This window comes from Phascolarctos cinereus, unplaced genomic scaffold, assembly GCF_003287225.1.
Source record: "Phascolarctos cinereus isolate Bilbo 61053 unplaced genomic scaffold, phaCin_HiC Scaffold_4;HRSCAF=312, whole genome shotgun sequence".
NCBI lineage: Eukaryota > Metazoa > Chordata > Mammalia > Diprotodontia > Phascolarctidae > Phascolarctos > Phascolarctos cinereus.
The window spans coordinates 723,392,981-723,416,430 of record NW_027555847.1 but is presented as its reverse complement, the minus strand read 5'-3'; the positions used below and the strand labels follow the sequence as shown (position 1 = coordinate 723,416,430).

The 23,450-nt window shown below is 46.0% G+C and overlaps 1 protein-coding gene across 3 annotated transcripts in view; it reads right to left on the bottom strand.

Annotated features, from left to right (window-relative positions):
- Positions 1-23,450, bottom strand: part of TANGO2 (transport and golgi organization 2 homolog) — a 178,149-nt gene that overhangs the window by 66,980 nt on the left and 87,719 nt on the right. For all 3 annotated transcript variants that reach the window (XM_020996343.2, XM_020996344.2, XM_020996346.2), the window contains one exon: positions 10,700-10,788. In XM_020996343.2, coding sequence (XP_020852002.1) covers positions 10,700-10,788 — 89 coding nt within the window. The remainder of the gene's footprint in view (positions 1-10,699; positions 10,789-23,450) is intronic.

The window sequence follows — 23,450 nt, the reverse complement described above, 5'->3', positions numbered from 1 at the left end:
TGACTACTCTATTGGGAAATGGCTTTAACTTTGCCATTTTCACTGAGGGTACGGCTATCCTTCCATTCTCCCAGATTCACAATCTTGGAGTTATCCTTGACTTTTCCTTCTCTCTCTCTCTCTCTCTCTCTCACCCTATAGCCAATCAACAATAGCAAATTTGATTGGCTCTCCTTCAATAACATCTTGAGAATCCTTTTCTCCCCTTACACCACAACCACTCTGGTTCAGGTCCTCATTGCCTCTTACCTGGATTTATTGCGAGCACCTTCTAATGCATCTGCTTTCCAGACTCCCCCTTCTTCAGTCCATCCTTCACATAGCCACTGAATCAACTGATATTACAGAATCACAGATCTGAAGTTGGGAGGTATCTTAGCTCAGCAGCTACCCAGTCCAACCCATCTCTATGGAAGTCTCCACCGGGGCATGTTGGGAGTCCTCTGCTTGAAGACTTCCGATGGGGGTGAATGTTTCAGACAGCCAATTCCACTCAAGGATACTTCTCATTGTCAAGAATTCTCACTTTGCCTCATAACTTTCTTTCATTCCTGAAGGACAGATTATAGGATCATGGATTTGAAGCTGAAACAGACCATATTAGTCTTCTTGTCCAAACCACTACTTATCCCAATGAAGAAACTGAGGCCTGCAGCACGTAAGTGACTTGTCCATGGTCACACAAGCTAGTAAGTGGTGGAGATGGGATCTGAAGTCAAGGACCCTGGCTCTACATCTGACCATGTCGCTCCCCTGCTCCAGAAGCTTCACTAGCTTCCTTTTGCCTCTCCAGTAAAATACAAACATCTCTGTCCGGCATTTAAATCCTTTGCCATCTGGCCTCAATGATCTTTCTGGGCTTTTTCCACATGGCCTCCCCCTCGTGGACTTTCACTTGTAGCCAGTCTGGCTTGTGTGCTGTTTCCAATACACAACATTCCACACAGCCCGCCTTCAAATCTTTGCCCAAGCTGCTCCCTATTGTTGGAATGCCCTCCCTTCCTACCTCTGCCTCTTGGAATCTCAGCCTCTGACACGAGGCCATTTCCTCCATCCCCTCAGGTGCCACGGCTCCCTCCCTCATCTGTGATTCTATATCTCTGCACAGGCTGTATCCGCTCCAATACTCCAAGGTAAGCTCCTTGAGGGCAGGGCCTTGTTCATTTTGGTCTTTGCCTTCCCAGTGCCTAGCATAGTAAAATAGATCCATAATAAATTCTTGTCAATTTGAAACTGAAATGAATCCTCTCACAGCAAATATAACATAAACTTGTGGATGGCTGGCTTCTTTCAGGCGTTATTTGATATGAGAAAACGCTGGTAAAGAAGGTGGACTTAACGGGATGTGCTCCTGCAATGCAGCCCTGTGCAGTATATAGAGAAAGGGCAGGAGACTCCTCATAACATTTATCACATTGGGGGGATTCGTGTCTCAAAACAGGGTCTGTTTAAAGAGATGAAGCAGGTAAAGTTCACCAACATTCACGTGATAGGATGATATTTTCATCCTTGGTGCTCGGACTCCTTGTCTAGTATCCATCACAGAAGTTAATAACAGGCTATAATCCTTTTCTTGACCACCGATGACAGCATTCTTGCCTTGACCTTGCATTCTTGATTCACTTGGGTCACCAGAGGAAGAGCTAAAAGGTGATGGGTGCCACCTTTCAGTGTCTGATACCTGCCCATCAGAAGATGTAACACAAGAAACAAAGGCATTCGCGTGACAGGAAAATCCTCTGGCCGAAGCTGAACAGTCACACACTCGAAGAGGAAGAGGATTCCATTATACCCCAATTACATTTAGTGAGAAAAAGTTAAAGTGATGAATCAGAAAAGCTCCTGTTCTTCTCTCTGGCTTCAAACAGAAGGGGAAAAAAAAAAGGGATTTTAAGCCCCTCTCCCTCACCCTGACATCAAAGAGCGATTTTAATGTTCTGCCACCTTGCTATGGGCGACCAGCTGATTCAAATTCAGATTTGTCTCATCAAAGGGCCCCTTGAGTTGGTAGCTTCAGAAGAGGAAGGAGCTGTTTGCCCTGCATCTGGCAGGGATTCAGAGAGAGTCAGGACCTCAGAAATGAAGGGAGGTGGGGGGGGCGCGCTGCGGCAGGGGGAGCTTCTTCTCTGCACAGGGTTTCTTGCCAAGGGGAAGAACAGAGAGTAGTAACAGAAAGTCATGGCTTCAAACAGCTCTAACTTATTGACATTTGCCCTTTTCTTCACTGGAGAAGGGGGCTGGGCAAGACTTAAGCTTGTCCTTAAACTAGCAACTGAAAGCCACTGGCTTGAGCCACCAGATATGGGGGGAGTGCACCACGCTGGTTTAGATCAAGCATCCATCCAGACCAGTCTTCCATGGCTGACAGTGATATAAAAGGATAGCTAATGGGAGGAGCGGTTTCCTTTTCATGAATTCATCCTCAAAAATGAATCGATACTCTCTGGACAAGCCCAGGTTGTACCATGGGCTCACTGTCCATAAATCTGTCTATGTTCTTCTTCATACTGTAGGACTATTTATATTTTTGAGACAGCGAGGTGGCGCAGGAGATATAGTGCCAGATCTAGAGTTGGGAAAACCTGAGTTCAAATATGACCTCAGGCACTTACCAGCTGTGTGACCCACCCTGTTTGTCTCAGTTTCCTCATCTGTACAGTCAGCTGGAAAAGGAAATGGCAAACCACTCCAGTATCTCTGCCAAGAAATCCCCAGAAGGGGTCACAGAGTTGGACATGACTGAAAATGACTAAACAACTATTTCTATAACTATTTCTATTTTCAACCTGTACCACCAACAAGTTTACTGTTTGTTACATGGACCAGTACTTTCTTTCACTTACCATAAAATTAGCTTCTACTTTGTTGAGAGGATTCAAATTTCAGGGCAGAGTTGGGCTAGATGACTTTAATGTTCCCTTCTAAACCTAGGTGTCTAGGACTTTATGAAATGAGAAGATGGATACAAAAGCACTCTGGACACTGCAAACACACACTAAAAGAATCCATTATCATTCCCTGCAATTTACTTTACTCAAGGTGTCTTAACACTGGTGACCCGGGGCTCTTGGCTTGGTCCCAGCAAACTCTGGCCCTTCCGACCACACTGGAAAAGTGTTAAGAGATGGGCCCAGAGAGGAGCTGACTGCCTACAGACCAAGCACTAGCCTAGCTAAGTGTGCCAAAGGGTGTCTGGGGAGGGAGAGGGGGAACAGCACCTCCTGAGTATGGGTGACATGAGGGGTACAGACAGCACCTGCAGGTGTGGGGAACAGTGGCTCATTTGGAGTTATACTATTAGCACCTGGGCCATGAAAGAAGCATCCCCACGTATATGTGCTGAAGGAAGGGAATTGGGGTAGTAGGGAGAGGCTACTGAGTGGCCTAGTAGAACCCTAAGCTGATAAGTACAGATTCTACTGGCACATGTTGGCTGGCTGGCTTCCACTGGCCCCGGAGGCCCCATTGTTCCTAAACAGTAACTCGTGGGTTTGCTAATCCCTGGAAGCCTAATGATGGGGCCACTAATTCTATTTTGAGTAAAACCTCCCTCAGACGGAATTTGCTGCTTTCAGATATACAGCAAACACGCTTCTCACTAGAGTTACAACTGCTACAAATGTTTAGGGTCTTGTGGAGGAGGAGGAGAACCTCATTTAAAATCACTCACCTTTTCAAACGCAGGCTTGAACAGAGACTCCCTTCCCAGGTCTGGGCCTCTCCACCACTTACCCCTCATCATTCTCCCTGGTAGCACTGGCCCAATTCATTGAGAAGACTGAATCTGGCAAGAGCTCCCCAGGCTCCCCCACTTTCTACTTTAAAAATGTTTCATCCACATTCAAAAGCATTTATTGAGAGCCTATTGTACGCAAGGTACTGGGCATAAACCGATAAGCAATACAAGCTTTCCGCCCTCAAAGAGCTTATCATCTAGTAGAAGGGATAAGGCAAGAACACAAATAAAGACAATACGATGTGGAATGAGACAAGAACTTCTAAAAGAGAGGTATAAGGAAAGTGCCCTTGAAGTACAAGGAAGGGAGAAATTCCTTCTGGCTGGCAGGATCAGAAAGGGGATTCAGTTGGTATTAAAGGATGGGGTAGGATTTTGACAGGCAAAGATTAGAGGCAGGAACAATTAAAACAGTTACTAAGTGAAGTGGGCTGCCTTGAGGGCATCCCTGAAGATCCTGCAGTAGAGGATACAGCATGCTGGTAAACATTTAACAACCAGCTTGGGGGAGGGGGCAGGGAATGTACACATGCCGCACTCTTCAGCTGAATTTGCACTATTACCATCTTCTCCATCACTTTCTTAAGCCTAGGCAGTCAGTGAAAAAAACAAATCAAGCCCTGACTTGGAGGGTTTGCCAATTTCGGAGGCACAAATGCTCACACTGAAAATTTACCAGTTGGCTCCAAGCTGACTTCCAGCATATCCTGGAGAAGCTACAAGGCCACTTATCTGGGGCAGAGGACTCCAGGTCAGGGATGAGTCAGACTGGACAGCCTGCAGCCCGCTTAACTCTGGGCATTTATGATTGTAGGCGGAAGGTGAGTTTATGAGCAAAGGCACAATGCTGCCTTTAGAAAGGGGTCACGTGGTCAGAGGGAGAGTCCATAGTCTGATACTGCACAAAGTTCCCCAAGGAAGGAGAAGAAAAGGCTGGAAAGGTAGGTTGAGACCAGAATGTGGAGTGTCTAGAATGACAGCTGGAGTTTGGGTTTTCTTTTATATGACAGGTAATCTTAAAGTTGAAAGAGATTTAGGAAGTAGGAGTCAATGAAGGAAAACAATCAGAGTTGTGGGTAGGAGCATGTGTAGGCGGACAAACGGAGAAAACATCAGTCACGGAGGCAGAATTCCAGAACGTCAGAGCCAGAGAGACTGAAGACACTGTTTAGGTGGAAATACTGAAGAAAAAGGAAGGATGATGAAAGGTATGTTATATAGATTCACTTGCACTAATGAATGTTAGTGGACAGAAAATCCAGTGTTTTGGGGACCTACGTGGCCACCTTGGAATCCAACCATGCCCGAACAAAGATCCCTGCTGTAAAATGCTCCCCCAGGGGACATCGCGGCCTTGTCGAGGACCTTCATCGAGGAGATACTGCTACCTTCGTGGGTTGCCCAATCCCCTTGGGCCAGCTCTCACTGGGAGGATGTTTTCCCCAGTATTCCCCAGTGGGCCTTTCTGTGCCTTCCCCAAACACTCACGGGCCCCGCCGATACCATATACCGACGCAGGCACTGGAGCCCTTTCTTCTGCTCCCCCCCCCCCACTACCACACCATTTCTTTTCCAAGCTGACTTATCATTGTCATTGTCTTCATCCTCATTCTCATCCCCAGGTCCTTCCACTCGTCCTCATGTGAAGTGGCAGCCCTCCTTCGGATGCCCTCCAGCTCATCGAGGTCTGTTAAGCCACAAGGCAGAGAACCGAACACGGCATTCTAGGTACTGTGCCCCCTCAGGCCAGGGCCAAACACCCTGGAACAAGTCTTCCTTTTCTGATCCAGCCCAAGGGGGCATTAGGGTTTTGGCTGCCATTATTACTCTGATGACTCACTGAGCCTGAAGGTCCCCAAAATCCTCAGACCTTCTTCAGATAACCTGCTGTCTACCTCTACCTCACCTATCATGAATCTGTGAAGCTGAATTGTGGACCCTTAAGTGAAACATGCATTTGTTTGTATTGAATATTATCTTATTTGATTCTGTCCAATGCTTTGGCCTGTCAAGCTTTTTTTTTTTTTGCTTTTTTGGTGAGGCAATCAGGGTTAAGTGACTTGCCCAGGGTCACACAGCTAGTACATGTCAAGTGTCTAAGGCCAGATTTAACTCGGGTCCTCTTGACTCCAGGGCTGATGCTCTATCCACTGTGCCACCTGGCTGCCCCAATAATATTTCACTTTTTTTTGGGGGGGGGGTGTGAGTTAATCGGGGTTAAGTGATTTCCCCAGGGTCACATAGCTAGTAAGTGTCAAATGTCTGAGGCTAGATTTGAACTCAGGTCCTCCTGACTCCAAGGCCAGAGCTCTATCTACTGTGCCACCTAGCTGCCCCTTAAGCTCTTTTTTGATCCTGACTCTGTCATCCCCTTGAGTTAGTGATCCCTCCCAGGTTGATGTTATCTGTAGATATCAGGAGGATGTCCTGCCTTCATCCAAGTCACTGATGTGATGTCAAACAGCCCACAGTCAGGTACAGATCCCTGGGGCATGCCACTAGAGACCTGAGAAGTGATGTATCAGTGGCCACTCTCTGGGTCCAGGCAATCTACCTATTGTGAATCCAATTCACTGGATTTTGGTCTGGTCTACATCTCTCCAACTTTTCACAAGAATGTTTTATTAAACATTAAATATTAAATTTAATTTAATTAAAACAAATTAAAATTAAATATTAAATAAAACAGGCTCTTTTAATTCAATGCTTTGCTAAAATCTAGGTAAGATGCACCTGCAGCATTCCCTTGACCTAGCAGCTGAGTAAACCTGTCCAGAGCAGGAAATGAGGCGAATCTGGCCTGTTCTTGCTCTTGACCTGACCCTTTGAAACCAGCCCTTCCTCTTGAGATGTTCACTACACATCTTTTCAAAGATCCAGTCTAGAACTTTGGACAGGATTTGAGTCAAGCTTGTTGGAGCACAGTTTACAGACTCCAGTCTCCACTTTTTTTCAGAAAATTGGCACAACTCTCCTCTTCCGGTCCTGTGCGCCCACTTCCATCGTACCAATAGAGGTTCAGTAATCACGGCCTTCAGTGCCCAAGGATGTTGCTCATCTGGGCCAAGTGCTCTGACTTCCTCAAGGGCCGCCAGGGGCTCTCTCCTATCCCCTTATTTATCTTGTGGATCAACCATTACCCTTCTGTTCTGTCACTTCCGGGGCAAAGGTCATTGTCCTTGGCCCAGAAAACAGAAACAAGGAAAGCCTGAACAGCTTGGCCTCCTCTCCATTGTCCGTTGTCATGGGCCCCTCTCCCTTAAGTGAAAGTCTTGTCCCTCCCTTGACCTTCTTCTTTCCTGCAAAAGAGCTAAAAAAAAAAAGCCTTCACCTCTAACCCTTCTTGTTTACCTTAATTTCCTTCACCCGCCTTGGATCAGCTTTAACATTATTGCTACTATCTTTACAGGACTAAATCACACACTCATAGTTATCCCGTTGCCTCTCCTTGCTTTTATGTTTTCTCCTGCTGGATTAAAAAAAATCTTATTAAACACTTACTAAATAAACTTATTTTTAAAATAAGTTTTTACTGACATCTTTTGTTTTTTACATCATAGCTTCCCTCAATTTCCCTCCCTCTCTTACTCCCAGAGAACCATCCCATATAGCAAATCCTATTTTTTTTTTTGGCTAGGCAATGGGGTTAAGTGACTTGCCCAGGGTCACACAGCTAGTTAAGTGTTATGTGTCTGAGGCTGGATTTGAACTCAGGTCCTCCTGACTCCAGGGTCGGTGCTCTATCCACTGCGCCACCTAGCTGCCCCTTAAATAGTATTTTTTAAGACAAGAAAAAAGAAAAAGAGCAGAAAATCAACATAACCTATAAATACATCGGAAGAGTCCCAAGACACATGCAACATTCACTTTGTGTGTGCCTGTGTTTGCTCTTTTCATTCACATCGCTGGGGTCACTGGGTGGATGGTTTCTCGGGTTCATTGGCTTTGCTCTGCATCAGTTCATACCAATCTTTTCAGGCTTCTCTACATTCATCACGCAAGTCACTTGTTAGAGCGCAGGAACATTCCGCTACAGCGACGTACTACAGTTGATTCACTTCCCCCACTGGCAGGCATCTTCTCTGGTTCCGATTCTTGGCTACCACAAAAGTGCTGCTAATAAACATTTTGGTGTATATGGGGACTTTCTTCTTATCAATAGCTTCCTTGGGATATAAGCCCAGTAACAGGATTTCTGGGTCAAAAGACATGGACATTTTAGTTACTTTTTTTGCAAATTGCTTTCCAAAATGATGATATCATTTCACAGCTCCACCAACAATGCATAGGTGTGCCTATCTTTCTACAATCTCTTCTACCTAGACAGACTGTCACCATTCTTTGTCATCTTTCCCAATTTGCAGGCTGAGAGGTGGGACCTCAGGGTCATTCTCATTTGCATTTCTCTAGCTTTTAAATTAGTTGGGAAATTGCCTGTGTATCCACGTTAGTCTCCAGACAACTCTTGTTTTTTCTCTTCCTTGGAATGGTTTCCCTTTGTATTTTTGGAATTTCATTCTTGAGACTTTCCTGTCTCTCCAGAGTTGATGTCCTTGGCAGAACTGTAGCCCATTAGATCCCGTCTATTCTTCTGATGCCTTTGCACTCTGCATTTAGCTTCCTTCTCCTCGAACACAAATTCTAGGAGGATGTGGTCCCCCTCTCCCCCATAAAACTGAGTATTGGCTATTTGTTTCCTCGCTGCATCACACTGGGCAAGCCAGTTGTCCCCTTTCTTAGCTTCCTTTTCCTCGTCTGTTAAATAAGGCTGGTCCAGACGAGAGGTTCCTAAACTAGACAACACTTCTGTGCTTGAAACCTCCTCTAGTCGGAGGTTGGGGTGAAGGGCTCAGGGTCAGAAAAAATTTGGAGAAGAAACAAAATGTCACAGTTCACATGTACTTACTACATAGTTTCCTTTTCAAAATTTTAAATGAAAAATATCCCCAGCAAGAAAATGGTCTCTCATAATTCCTACTCCCCATGCACGGAACACCAGAGCTCCAGGGGGCTATTTGCCTTGCTTCATTTAATTAAAAACACAAACACTAACCCCAGTTTTCTGGACACCTTCGTTTTTTACAGCACGGTTTTCTGGATGCTGTCCCTAAGACATGGAACTGAACTTTCTATTGTGACAAAGAGGAGCAAGTAAGCCTGACAAATGGAGACACAGAGACTCCACCTGAGAGTAAACACCATATTCTGCACCTGCAGGCCTCTACCTTTCTGAGAGGAGAGAGGACTGTTTGACTGGTCTCCTCCCTGGGAGCAGAGTGGGCATCACCCTTGTCTGGCATCCAGTTTGTTTTTTTCGGTGGCCTCAGAGGTTCTGAACCTCTTTTGTGGTACAGACTCAGCCAGCAGGTGGGCTGGCGAAGCCCAGGAACCCCTTTTCAGAATCTCGTTTCTAACCATGTACAACACAGATGACTACAATAGAAACCAATTATGATGAAGCATAACTGTCAGAACATTTTTATAAAAATGCAAATTCAGGGACCCCAGGTTAAGAATCCCTGGTTAACAGTGTCATGGCCATTGTGTAGACTGGAAAAGGTCATCATACACTGGAAGGATCTCTAAGGATCTTTTCTATTCTAGGATTGTGGGATTTGAGTCAATTCACCAAGCGGTTAGTAAGGACTTACTGTGGTGTAAGGCCAGGGATGAGGAACCTGCAGCCTCGAGGCCACATGTGTCCCTCTAGGTCCTCAAGCGTGACCATTTGGCTGAATCCAAACTTCACAGAACAAATCCCCTTCATGAAAGGATTTGTTCCGTAAAACTTGGACTCAGTCACAAGGCTACAGGCTCCCTACCCCTGCTCTAGGCACTAGGAACAGAGGCAAAAATGATAAAGGGACTACCACGAAGAAAGGCCTGCAAAGCACTTGACAGACTATTGCGTTTTATCCTTAGAACAACTCTGAGAGTTAAGGGCTATTGTTTTTCCATTTGACAGATGAAGAAACTGAGGCAATAGGACTTGTCCAGGGCACACAATGGGAAGTTCCTGCGGCAGGACCCACACTGAGGTCTTCCTGACTCTAAAGTCCAGCTCTCTAGCCATGACACCAAGTGCTTAACACTGGACAAAAATGAAGGAGGGGCTCACATTCTATTACACCTAGAAGCAGATATCATTATTATTTTGCTGTTTGTGCCTCTGATGTCACCGGCAGAGGGAACTCTTGCTGAGGAAGCACCTTATTGCAAGGCCAAGTAACCAGTGCTCTTCAAATGCCTGCCTTGGAGAGTTGCCTCAGATGCCGAGAGGACACGTGACTTGCCTAGGGTCACACAGCCAGAGTGTGCCAGAGGCAGGAGGGAGCCTAGGCTGGCTACCACAACCATGTTGCCCTTCAGTTGCACACAGAGTAACTTGGGCCAAGGTGGGGGGATGAAGGAAGGCTTCGCGGAGGAGGTGGCACTGAGGCTGAGCTCGAGATGCTTAGAAGGTGTGTGGCTTTGGGGAGGGGAGGGTAATTGGTTTGGACAGGCTGAGTTAGCAACGTTGGAGCTCAGCGGGCAGACAGACACTGATGTAGTACAGACAGCCAATTAGCCCTGGACACATAGATTTCAGAATCAGCTTCATAGACATGATGAGTGAATTCACGGGAGAGAATGAGGTCATTGTGGGAGAGAGTCCACAGACAGCATCTAGGGCAGAGCCTTAGGGGTCAAGAGAACTTGGAGGATGAGAGGAGGCTGAGGACGAAGCTGTGGATGAATCCTTGTTGAACTGAACTGACCCGAAGGAGCTCAAGGAGGCTTGTTCAGCACTGGAGGAGACTAGAAGGGAGAGGCCTGCTGAGGACGGGGCGGCCCCAGCGAGAGCCAAAGCCTAGAACAGGCACTCAAACATTGGAAGGCCGGGGTACCCGCCACCCCCCCAGATGGCCCCTGTCCCTCGCTGTCCTGGCGCAGTCAAGCTGAATCACACTTCAAAGAACTTACCGCTAAGGATCTCCTTGTTGTCGCCCCAGAAATCGGCTAGTTTGCACGGTCTATGGTAGAATTCGTCTCTATTCGCTGCGAGGATGAGTCTGGAAAAAACACACAGAAAGAGAAGTGGAAAGAACCTCTGCTTTGACCACCCTGACACAAGCCTTCGCTCCTGTTAAGCTGGCGATCGTCTTGGGAAGCGGCTGATTCTTGGAGTGTGCGCCTTTACAGGATCAAAGGACCTGTCCAGTTCAAGTCTCTCGTTTGTTGGGGGAAGGGAAGCAAGGGGCACTGGCACTGGGCTGAGCGTCTTACAAACCTCATTTCAATTGATCTCTACAATACCCCTGGGAGGCAGGTGCTACTGTGATCCCCACTATACAGCTAAGGAAGTTGAGGCAGACAGAGGTGAAGTGACTTGCCCAAGGGTCACACAGCTAGCATGTATCTGGGAGGCTGGATTTGAATCCACGTCTTCCTGACTCCAGGTCCAGCACGCTTTACTGTGGTGCCACCTAGTGGCAACAGCTGGGAAGTGCCTGAAATGAGCATCAAACCCAACTCTTCCTGACTCCAGGGCTAGCACTGTATTCATCATGCCACATGAACCCCTTACCAAGCTAATACAGCATTAAATATATGCACATACACATATCTTCCTGCCATTACTTTCCTATACGCTATGGCCATATATCGAGAGCATTCAGGAAAGCCCCTCCCACCCCAGGCATGGAAGACTATTGGGGCACCAACAGAAGATGGGAGATATGGAGGTGCCCGTCGACCCATGGAGAAAATGGCCACCCACAGAGCAGAGCAACTGAGTATGGCGGGGAGGGAAGGGTCAACAAGGCAGAGAAGGGTCAACATGGCAGGGAGGGAAGGATCAACATGGGTCAACATGGCAGGGAAGGATCAACATGGCAGGCAGGGAAGGATCAACAAGGCAGAGAAGGGTCAACATGGCAGGGAAGGAAGGACCAACATGGCAGGATGTCATGGAAGCCACATGGTCTGGAGGTTCCAGGAGCTGTGAGGGCTGCCTGGAGGAGGGTCCACCAATGGAGACAGCAAGCTTTCACAAGTGATATCCTACAAATGGTGACCCTGTTACAATCACTGACTTCAAAGGGCAGAGAACACAAAATCCTACCATGCTTATTTTTTTGGTGACTACACAAACACATTCGATTTGGTAGAACCAAATGCCACCTTCAAGGCTCTCTCCACGAAGGTACTTCCCATTCATAGGTTAAAATTATATAGGATTCACTGAAAGATGTAACAGAGAGATAACTTTGATGACCCTCTGAGGGTTAGGGTAAAGTTAGGCAAAAAACAAGACAAGCTCATCAAAGGCATTTGCTGCTGTTACAGAGGAAGGCTGGTGCTAAGGACAAATGCAGGAGGGATTCCCCCTAGTGGCAGTCCTCCTGCTGTTCCTGTTTTCAGATGACATCATGCTGACTGTATCTGGCCCCGAACACTGCAAATGTGATACTTGAGCTAAAAAGAATTCAATTTGCCTGTCCCATGTAGAAAGGATGCCCATGACCTTAACATACAGATGAATAGACAAGTCAGAGAGCTGGTATATCCTGGATGGGCACTAGAGATGGACAAGAACCCAGTGTGGAATGGAGCCTGAGGAGAGGGCCAGGCTGGATGGCACTTGGGAAGGTGCCCCACAAAGACCCAGTTTCTTGGTATTCTATTCTTCTAATGATGGCATCTGGCTATAAGTCACAGGACAAAGAATTCAGGGAGCAGGTCCTCCAAATGCCACAGACAGGGGCAGGCATATTGCCAAAGACAGGTGTATTTCTTTTAATGGGCTACTGAGGTACACACAAGCAAAATTAAAATTCAAGGCAGGAGCAGTGGTGTTGAAGTCTAATGAAGCCAGGGGCCTGTTCTTGGGAAAAGAAGAGGGCTAGTAAGGGAGTGAGAGGCAGTCAGCCCAGTGGGGTTGGCTTCCTGCAGATTTTCAGGGGGTCATGACCAAGAAGTGATTTTGAGGATCCCCTGGGGTTTAAGAATTTCAGTTGAAAGAGAACAGAATAGCTTCTCCTTTACCTTGTGGATACTCTAATAGGCCAGGCCATTACCCCAGTGACCATTCAGTGGTTGCTAAAGTCCTAAAAACAGGTTGCAAACCTGCAGATCTTCGATCACTCAGTATTTATTAGGTGCCTACCATATGCCAGGCAAAGGGGATAAAAATCAAAAGCGAGAACATCTGTCCTCACAGAACCTCTATTTTATTGGTGGTCCAGAAAAGTCAATGGAGGATACATCTAAAACAATACACAGTGAATGGGGAAGAGGGCACTAACCAAGAGGAGGAATCCAGAAAGACTTCCTGAAAGAGGGGGCACTTGAGAGGGGCTGGAGCTTCCAAAAGGAAGTCCTGAGGAGGGACACTATTCTGGGCACATGACACAAGACAGCGCAGAGCCGAGGTGAAATTGAAAATGTCTGCTTGGCAGGAAACAGCAGCAGGCCCTTTTGGCTACAGGGTAGAGGACATGATGGGGAGCAATGCATCACCAATCGGCCAGGAAAGACACAGGCCGGTGCCACGCTGGGAGAGCTGTAAATGGCAGCCGGAGGAGCTTGTGTCTAATCACTGGGGCGTTGGGGAGCCACTGACACTTCTTGGGCACAGGAGCGGCCCCTGAGTTTTGGGAAAATCAATCTGGTTGTGGTGGGAAGGACGGACTGCCAGGTGAGAAATGAGGAGGACCCAACAGTGGTGGCTGGGGTACCAGTGGAGAGGAGGGGAGTTTTACATTCAGTGCAGTCAGGGCTTTCTTTTTCAAATGCTTCAAGTGCTCTGATTCAGTAATTCCTCCAACAGCTAATGCATGTTGCTTTATGTGTAACCTAAGGAAATGAGGAAAAATCGCCACAACCTGAAATAATCTGATTTATGACAGAAGGGCAGCCATCCCATTTGGATTCCCTGCCAGTCACCGAGCAGGAAGAGCTGATGGCGTAGTGGATCTTGGCTCTGTCTCTTTCCGCCTTTGGAGAATCAGTCAAGACTGTTAGAACCTATGCCTGCAGTGGGGTAAGGGGAGGTTGCTACCCTTCTCCCAACACCCACAGAAATGGTGACTGCTCCCATTTGGGGCCCCTGGCTGCCTTTTCTATTTTCAGTTGGATCCCTTCCTGAAATTCAACGTCCGGCCTTGGAGAAAACCTCATGAGTTGGAGGTGTGTGGGTCCTCTGGTGGAGCTGATTGACCGGTGGCAGCACCAGAGATGACCACTGACCAGATGATGACTGAAAGCCCTGGTCCTGGTTGGCCAGGAGGTATGGAGCTGCAGGGAGTTGTTTGATCAATGCAGAGCTGAGGTGAAATATAGAGTCTCTATGCAACTCTCTGGATAAATGCTTTACAGTTTGACAGTTTTAGTCTCAGCCCTCCTGGAAGAATCTAACAGTAGTAATGTTATCGTATCACATGTGAGAACCTTGGTACTTAGCATTTATTTTATGAGTGAGCTGTTCCATATCCGATTTATGTTGCATGTGAATGAATATGGAATGCCTTTCTACCCTCCCTCTTTGAGAAGACCCTAGCCAGGAGGCAAACCTAAAGCTTCAAATACTTCCCCCCAGGGGCTGCACAGAGAAGAGAGTAAGGAGCCAAAGCTGTGAGACAAAGAGTTTGTCTCTGAGATAGATGACCAGACTCCCCCGCAATTAAACCCAGGCAGACAGTTCATCTCAATCCTCAGCTGAGAGGGACCACCTGGGGAGGATGAGAAGGGAAAGGGACTCGCTGGGTGACGATAAGAGGGGGAAAGGCAGTAAAGAAAAAAAGGTGGGAATTGATAAAATGAAGTCGTGTCATGATAAATTCAGTGTCTGTGTAGTGGGCTGGGCATTGCCGAATAATTCAGGAACATTAACTGCTGAGTTATTTTTGAGATAGTTGCAAAAGAATCCAAAAACACAAGTCACAGTCTGGCTGAATGTTTCTAGTTAACCAGCGGTTTTGTTAAAGTAGCAATTCAGAGGTAAGGGAATTAAACACAAAACAAGTCAGTCCAAATGCAGACACTTGTCTAGCTCCCATTTCGGCCAAAGTATCTTTGCAAACCACAAAGTGCAATAATGACTGGGAGAATGCCCAAGAAAGATTTGTGGACACTCGGCGCACACCCAGAAATTAACCGATGGGATGAGGAGAGCACCAGGAGTTTTGGTTGCTGCAATTAATTTTAATTATTTAAATAACTGATCCCCTATAAAGTCATCCCCTGGAAACACAAGAACCACTCCCTCAGCTGGGGACATGACCTTGGGGTAACGTGGCTCAGCACGGCCTCAGCATTACCGTAAAACTCAGCCCTGAAAGAGGTCTGCAGCAATGGGAGAGCATCACCCAGACCAGTGAGGGCAGACGGATGGCTACCAGACGGATGGAGGGATGGAGGGAACATATTAAGCACCTACTACGTGCCAGACATCATCCTGGTGCTAAGACAGAACCAAAAGCGAGGTGGGCTCTTCCCTTGAGGAACGTGTGATTGAATGGTGAGGGAGACACACACCAAGGACAGCCAGGAGGGCGCAGAGGGGGGATGGGCTGGGATTCCACACTGCTCTGCAACCGGCAGAGACGTCCCGGAAGTGCCACGGAGGCCTGGCACGGGAAGGGCCAAAGGCGGACTTTAAAAGCCTAGTGCATTTACAGGGGCACAGCCCAGTTTTCAGGTGGGGGAAGGAATGGAGAGGATGACTAGAGCAGAGACTGAAACAGGGAGAGATCAAGGGAGCACCAGCTGTCCTTGGAGAATTCACACCCACAGGTCTAAAGTCGGAAGGGGCTGTAGAGGCCACCTAGCCTGGCCCTCTCATGTCCCTTTTTACATGCGGGGCACTAAGCAGTGTACTGGGTGCAGTGCTGGACCAGGAGTCGGGAGAAATTGACCTTGGGCATCTCACTAGACCTCTGTTTGACTCAGTTTCCTCATCTGTAAAATGGAGAGAGTAACAGCAGCTGCCTTCCAGGGCTGTTGTGAGGGCCAGACAAGCTAATAATTGTAGAACACTTACTACAGTGCCATGCACATAGTAAGCACTTTATCAGTGTTAACCATGATGATGATGATGTCACTTAACTGCTGTTTACGTCAATTTCCTCATCTATAAAATGGGGATAATAATGGCACCTCCCAGGGTTGTTGTGAAGATAATGAGATAACATTGGTACAGTGCTTTGTGAATCTTAAAGAATTATATAGAAGATGGTGGATTAGAGGAAGCCACGCAGCTGAACTCTCTCCAAATTCCCCTCCAAACAACTTTAAAATAACACCTGAAATCCAATTTTGGAGTTGCAGAGCCAAAAAAAGGTAAGGGTGAGCCACTTTTCTGGCCTAAGAAAACTTAGGAAGTCAGCCAGAGAGATCTACAACACCCGGGTGGGTGCTGGCCTGGAGCACGTGGGGAGAGGACGCCAGCTGTGGCTGTCACAGCAGAAGCAGCAGCAGCACCAGCTTCCAAAGCTCTCAGTCCAGAGACAGGGAGGGGGTTAGACAACTGGTCAGAAAGAGATTACAGGAGACCCTTTGCTGGCACTGACTGGCAGTTCTGGGTCACAGGTGGAGGGGTCCGGGTAGAGAGGAATTCTTGTGGCCAGTCACAAGGAAGCAGGAGGCCTTCCTGGGTAAAGACCAGAGTATAGATCAGGAAAGCAGTGACCACACTCCTTCCAGGAGCATACTACCTTAGAAGCACAAAGACCTGTAGATTCCCTGAACTAGCTCTGAAAACAGCAGAATGAAAAAGCCTGAAGCTTGGGACAGTTTCTCCCCAAAGCCCAACTTTAACATAAAGTTCAAAATCAACAAATAGACTGGAAAGTGAGCAAACAAAAAAAGAATTTGACCATAAAAAGCTACTAGGGGCAGGGAAGACCAAAACAAACTCGGAAGACAACAACATGAAAACAACTACAAGCAAAGCTTCGAAGAAAAATGCTAATTAGACCCAAGCCCAACAAGAATTCCTGGAAGAGTTAAAGAAAGAGATAAGTGGTAGAGGAAAAAGTGGGGAATGAAATGAGTGATTCAAGAAAATTTTGAAAAGGGAATTAATAGCCTGGTTAAAAAAAAAGCACAAAAATATGGGAGAAAAACCCTAAATCACTATTGATCAGAGAAATACAAATTAAAACAACTCTGAGAAACCACCTCATACTTATCAGAAATGACAAAGGCTAGAAGAGATGAGGGAAAATAGGGACACTAATGAATTGTTGGTGGAGTAGTGAACTGGTCCAACCATTCTGGAGAACAATCTGAAACTATGCTCAAAGGGCTATAACACTGTGCATACCTGTTGGCTGGCCCAGCAACACCATTACTAGATCTGTGCCCCAAAGAGATCAAAAAACAAGGAAAGGACCTACGTGTACAAAAATATTTATATCAGCCCCTTTTGTGGCAGCAAAGAATCGGAAATCAAGGGGGCGCTCTTCAAATGCAGAATGGCTGAACAAGTTGTGGGGTATGCTTGGAATGACTGGAGGGGAGGGGGTTGGTTTCACAGAAACATGGCAAGGCCTGTGTGAACTGAGGCAAAATGAAGGGAGGCGACCGGGCAGATTATGCACAGCAACAGTGACGTTGTGATGACGATCAGCTGGGAAAGACTTGACTGCTCAGATCAAGGTAGCGATCCAAGACGATCCCAAAGGGTCTGTGATGGAAAAAATGCTATCTGCCTCTGGAGAGGAAGAGCTGACGTCCCCCGGCCTGCGGCATCCCTCCTACCTTTGGCAGCCTGTAGGCTCTGGAGCAGGCCTTCTTAACCGCTTCTCCTCCTAACCCCTTCCGTGTGTGCGTGTGTGTATGTGTGTGCGTGTGTGTGCATGTGTGTGTGCGTGCTCGTGTGTGTGTGTGTGTGTGTGTGTGTGCATGCACATGCTGAGGTCCCCAACCTCATGATGCCTACAGACCCCTTCTCAAAATAATGTTTTAAATGCATAAAATACTTAAGATTACAAAGGAAACCAATTATATTGAAATAAAGGTGTAATTTCCCCCCCCATTAAAGTTCATGGCCCCCAGCTTAAGAATTCCTGCTCCAGAGGAAGTAATATGTGGTGGGAAAACCACTTGAACAGGAGTCACAGAATCATAGACCTTCTGAGATGGAATTCAATTCTAATGAATTAAAAACAAACTCACACTTACAGCCTATGTGCCAGGTATTAGGCTAAGTCCTGGAGATCCAAAGCCCAAAATCAAAATAGTCCCTGCCCTCAAAGAGCTTGCATTCCATTGGGGGAGGGGAGAGATACCGCATCTACATTGACAAGTAAGTTAAAAACTATATACAAAGGCAATACACAGCACTTTTTTCCAGAGGGGTTGGGGATAGAGGAACATCTAAAGCTGAAAGGCCTCGGGTGGCAGCGTCGGGATGGAGCTGAGATTCCAAGAAGCACGAGGGAATAGGAGGTCACTCCAAACGTGGGTCAGCTGATTGGTGCAAAGACATGGAGGTGGTAGATGGAATGTTGTGTATGAAAAACAGCAAGCAGGCCAACTTGGCTAGAATATGAAATATGTCAGGAAGTAATAGAAGATCATCTGGAAAGATAGCTGGGAGTCTAATCATGGAGGGATTTATATGCCAAAGGAAGGAAAGGGCTTTAAAAAGTGAAATCTGCTATAAGGGTTCATTAAGAGAGGTACAGTGTTTAGGACTAGGGAGATGGCAAACCTCTAGTAGGCGAGATATTAACACTAACAAAAAACAAAATATGACAGGCACCTAAATCATCAGGACCTAGATGATGGTAAATATCCTGAAATATTCAGGAAAGAAGCTGAGAGCTAGAATCAGTGGGGCTTACTAAGTAACAGACCACATGTGGAGGGCAGAGGGAAGAAAGAAGTCAAAGCTGGTGATGACAAAGCAGGTGGTTCTGGGAAGGATGGCGGCATCAATAACAGTCAAAGGGCAATTAGGGAGGGCCGACATCTGGCCGTCTAAGGGTCCCCTGAGGGCTCCCAACAGTGGGTGTTCTCTGCCCAGCACATGTGCCACAGATGTGGGGGTACAGGTTCTTCAAGGAGGCATCATCACTCTTGGCCTTCGTCTGGCCTCAATCCGCCATTATCTAAGTTCCATGAATTTTCTCCTGTATGAAAATAAACACATTATACTGGTACAGTATGTTTACCTCAAGAAATGCTTCTGAGAACATCTCATGAAAAAAAAGATTCCGTGAGACATGTTAGCAAAGGAGAGACAGCACAGCGTAGGAGAGCATGGGGTCTGCCCAGCCACAAGCCTGGGGCTGGGGTCCTGGCTCTGATGCCAAACGGCCAACAGGACTCTGAGCAGGCAGGCACAGTGTGAAGAGATGTGCCCAGGGTCACACCGGCTGGTGAGTGTCTGAAGCTGGATTTGAACTCAGGGAGATGAGTCTTCCCTGACCCCAGGGCCTCTATCCACTGCAGCGCCACCTAGCTGCCCCAGCTACTGTGTAAAACAGGAATGATGGTCCTTGCAGTCCCCCATGATGTCCTGTAACCCTTGTCAGTGCTACTGAGGCTGGGGTGATCCCTTGGATGCTTCTTTTGTGACACCACGACTGCCACGGTGTGCAGCCTGATCCCTTCACGGGAACAGGCCACAAGCCTTTCTTGACTTTTTGTCACATGTGACTTTGGTCCGTGGACTCCTCTAACGTGTCCATGGAGGATCTGCCCCAGGTGCTGGGCCTTTCTCCAGGGTGGCCACCAGGGCAGCCGTGGGGCTCTTATTCAGCCCCCGTGCCCTTGGTGATGCCTTTGACACCACTTAGTGTAAGCAAGGCATCATGGGCAATTGTTTACAGCTCCCACACAGGCGTCGTCCTGCTCTTTCATGATTTGTTTTTTAAATTTTTTTGTTTTTATTTTTAGGCAGTTGGGGTTAAGGGACTTGCCCAGGGTCATACAACTAGTAACTGTCAAGTGTCTGGATTTGAACTCAGGTCCTCCTGACTCCAAGGCCAGTGCTCTATTCACTGTGCACCTAGCTGCCCCTCTTTCATGATTTGCAACCGTGACTCATGGGAATTCTTTTTGTGACTGTTGTTAGTATAACCACAATCACCACCGGATTATTTTTCCATATAACTGAAAGTCACTGTGTGTTACCAGGCATGGATCAATCACAGACAGGAAGAGAATAACTTAAAGTTTTAAGCACTAATTTCTCAGAAGCTTCAAACTTTCTTCAGACAGACAGACACAAAAGAGTCATCTGGAAACTGTTGAATTGTGAGTAGACATGGCAGTGAGAGGAGCAAGGGCATTAAAATTAACAACTTCTCAATCTCCCTTCCAAAGAGCAGAAATTACTTGTTTAAATCAACACTTACAAATATGGGAAATAATGCCATCTCTCTGGCTATTAGAACAACAATGCTCTTCATCTAAATCATTTGATCGGTGGTGGTAATATTGACTGAAGAGATTAGCTTAACTGAACATAAATAAAAACAATTACTCTCTTTTCATCGCAAGCGTTGAGATGGAGCAGCAGTTAATCAACACATTTTCTTGTTAAGGATGCTGCCAAACAGAAATGGGTCACAGGATGCCAAGGTGCTCTGCAAGCTGGAAAAGAAGAAATCGCTTCGAAGTGAAGGTGAGTTGAAGCACCCTGTTCTCATTTTCTTTATTTCTTTTTTTGTGGTTCTTTTCTTTTGCCCTGTTTCTTCTTCCACAATGTAGCTAATGTAGAAATATGTTTTACATGATTACACATACATAACTCATAACAAATTGTTTACCATCTGAGGGAGGGAGATAATTTGGAACTCAAAATTTTCAAAAAATGAATGTTAAAAATTCTCTTTACATGCAAATAAAAAACATGAAAAGCTGAAAAAAATTTTTTTAAATTGTAAAAAGTGAAGGTGAGCCCACAAGGATGGTAGTCTCGCCCATCCTAGGGGAAGACACAGACACAAACTGAGAAGGCCACTCACCCTCCAGGAACTTCCTATACATAGCAGGCAAGACAAACATGTGAAACAACCCATAGACACACACATGTCCAAGATGACTTTAGAGATATGTAGGACAAGCTAGAAATAAGACAAAGAAAGAAAGGAGTGACAGGCATGAAGCTAGGCTAGTCAGAGAAGAAAGGCCACAGGGCCATCGTCCTCTGCCCTGACCCCACAACATCTATAGTTTGTTGTTCATTTCACATTTTAGGAAGGACACTGACTGATACAGTATGTCCAGAGGAGGGTGACCAGGGCCTGAGGGAGGCTGTGGATATACTGTGCCCTTGGCAAATTCTTTTTTTCCTTAATTAGTTTTATTTATTTCATTAAATATTTCCCAATTACATGTAAAACATTTTTAACATTCATTTTTAAAAATTTTGAGTTCCAAATTCTCTCTTTCTCTCCCATCCTCTCCTCTCCTCATTGAGAAGGCAAGTAATATAATATCAACTATACATGTCAAGTCATGCAAAATATATTTCCACAGTAGCCACACTGCAAAAGAAAACACACAAAAATCCCCAAGAAAAATGAAGTTTTAAAAAAGTATGCTTCAACCTTCCCTTTGAAGGTAGATGTAGTTTTCATTCTGAGCCCTTTGGAACTGTCCTGGATCATTGTCTTGATCAGAGTAGCTACGTCTTTCACAGCTGATCATTTTTACAACGTTGCTGTTACTCTGTACAGTGCTCTCCTGGTTCTGCTCACTTCACTTTGCATCAGTTCATATGAGTTTTCCTAGATTTTTCTGAAACCCTCTTGCTCATCACAATCATTTACCACAACTTGTTAAGCTTTTCCCCAATTGATGAACATCCCCTCAAATTCCACTTCTTTGCCACCACAAAAAGAGCTGCTGTAAATACTTTTGTACAGCTAAGTCCTTTTCCCTTTTCATGGATGTCTTTGGGATATAGACCTAGCAGTGGTATTGCTGGATCAAAGGGTATGCAGTTTTAAAGCCCTTTGGGTCTAATTCCAAATTGTTGTCTAGAATGGATAGATCCGTTCATAATTCCACCAACAGTGCATTACTGTCCCTATTTTTCCACATCCCTTCCTTGGAGGATTCTTCAAGGAACTAAAGATGTTTTGCTTGGATAACAGGAAATGGGGTGAAGGTGGGTCCTAATGTTCTCTTCAGGTATCTGAAGGGCTAACAGGTAGAAGAGCACATTTGTTCTGTTTGGTTCTAAAGGGCAGAATCAACAGATTGGAAATTGCTGAAAAGTAGAATTCACCTCAGTATCAGATAGCTTTCGGGGAAATCTTTCTATAAGTTAGGGGTACAAAGTGAAATGGAATACCTCAGAAGGCCATGAGCTCACCTGGCATGGAAGGTGTCCCTGTTGAGGTGGGATGACTCCTTGTCAAGAACGTGGTAGAGGGGATTCTCGTTCAGGTAACTATTGGACTACATGCTCTCTGAGGTCCCTTACAGCTCCCAAATTCTATTATTCCAGGTGAATGGTGACTCCCACAATGTTAGAGCTGGAAGCAACTTTAAAAATCATATTTTCTACTTCCTCTTTCCAAAGTTATCCACATAGTTGGTGGTAAAAACTAATCTGAAACCCAGACCGCCCCAGTTTCAAGCCAGTCCCCTTCCAACTATTCAAGGTTTGAATTTATAGAAACTTGAGGATGGACGTTTATTACCTTTAATTAAATGAGACCATATTCGTAAAGCACTCAGTAAATGTTTATTTCCTTCCTTCCTTCCATCTTGTTATCTAGAGAGAAGAAAGGAAGATAATTCTAGACTGGAGGACATCACAGCATGAGAAAAGCCATTTGGATAGCAAGGCATGGAATAGGTAGGTCTGGTGAGATGGGCAATAAATGGACCAGGATGGCTGAAGGAGGGGAAACAAGACGGAAAACAATGAGAGATAAAGCTTAGGAGTTGGCTCCCCTCAAGAGTTGTTGTAAGGTTCAAATGAGATAACAGATAATGAAAAGATTACTTTGAAAATCATAAATCATGTATATACCCATGTACACATTGAATCCAAGTTGGAAAGGAATTAGGGTTAAGGTTAGATGGTGAGGTTCTCCAGAAATCAAATCCTGGAACATTACAGAGAACCCTGGAAGAAATTCATAACCACTCAAAGGAGTTCGGTTTGACCATCTATACAGGGCAGACCAAATGGATGATGCCCCATTATGGCCTGCAGTTGGATAGACGGTTTATAGAGCTTGTCCAACTGAGGCAGATAATACATATGAATAAAGGGTTAGATCCAGATTTAAACAGGGAGAAGAGAGTAAGCTGGATGGCCTTCAGGAAGTTGCAAAGTTCTTTTAAAGACCCTACACTTCTCCCAAAAATAAAGGCCCGTCTTTTAAACACTAATCCTCTATTATTTCTGTTAAATGGCTGTGAGATCCACATCACTGAAGAACTGAAAACACGTATCATATAGATACTTGGTAGGTGTGAGCAGGTGACAATCTCTAACAAGTGAGGAAAGTCAAAGACAAACAGGCATAAGGTAAAATACAAAGAGAAGATGGGCTTAGCATGCGGAGAGGCTGAGGACTGACAGAGGGACAGCCCTCATGTGCCACTGTGAGCTTCACTATGTCAAGAGAAACGGAGGACAAACTCCCATGGGGAACCACATGGGAAGCTGCAGCCTGGAGTTGCGCGGGCCAGGCTGTGTCCATCTGAGTACCTGAGGACACATGGAAGAGAGACAGATGCCTGTGATGGCCAAGGG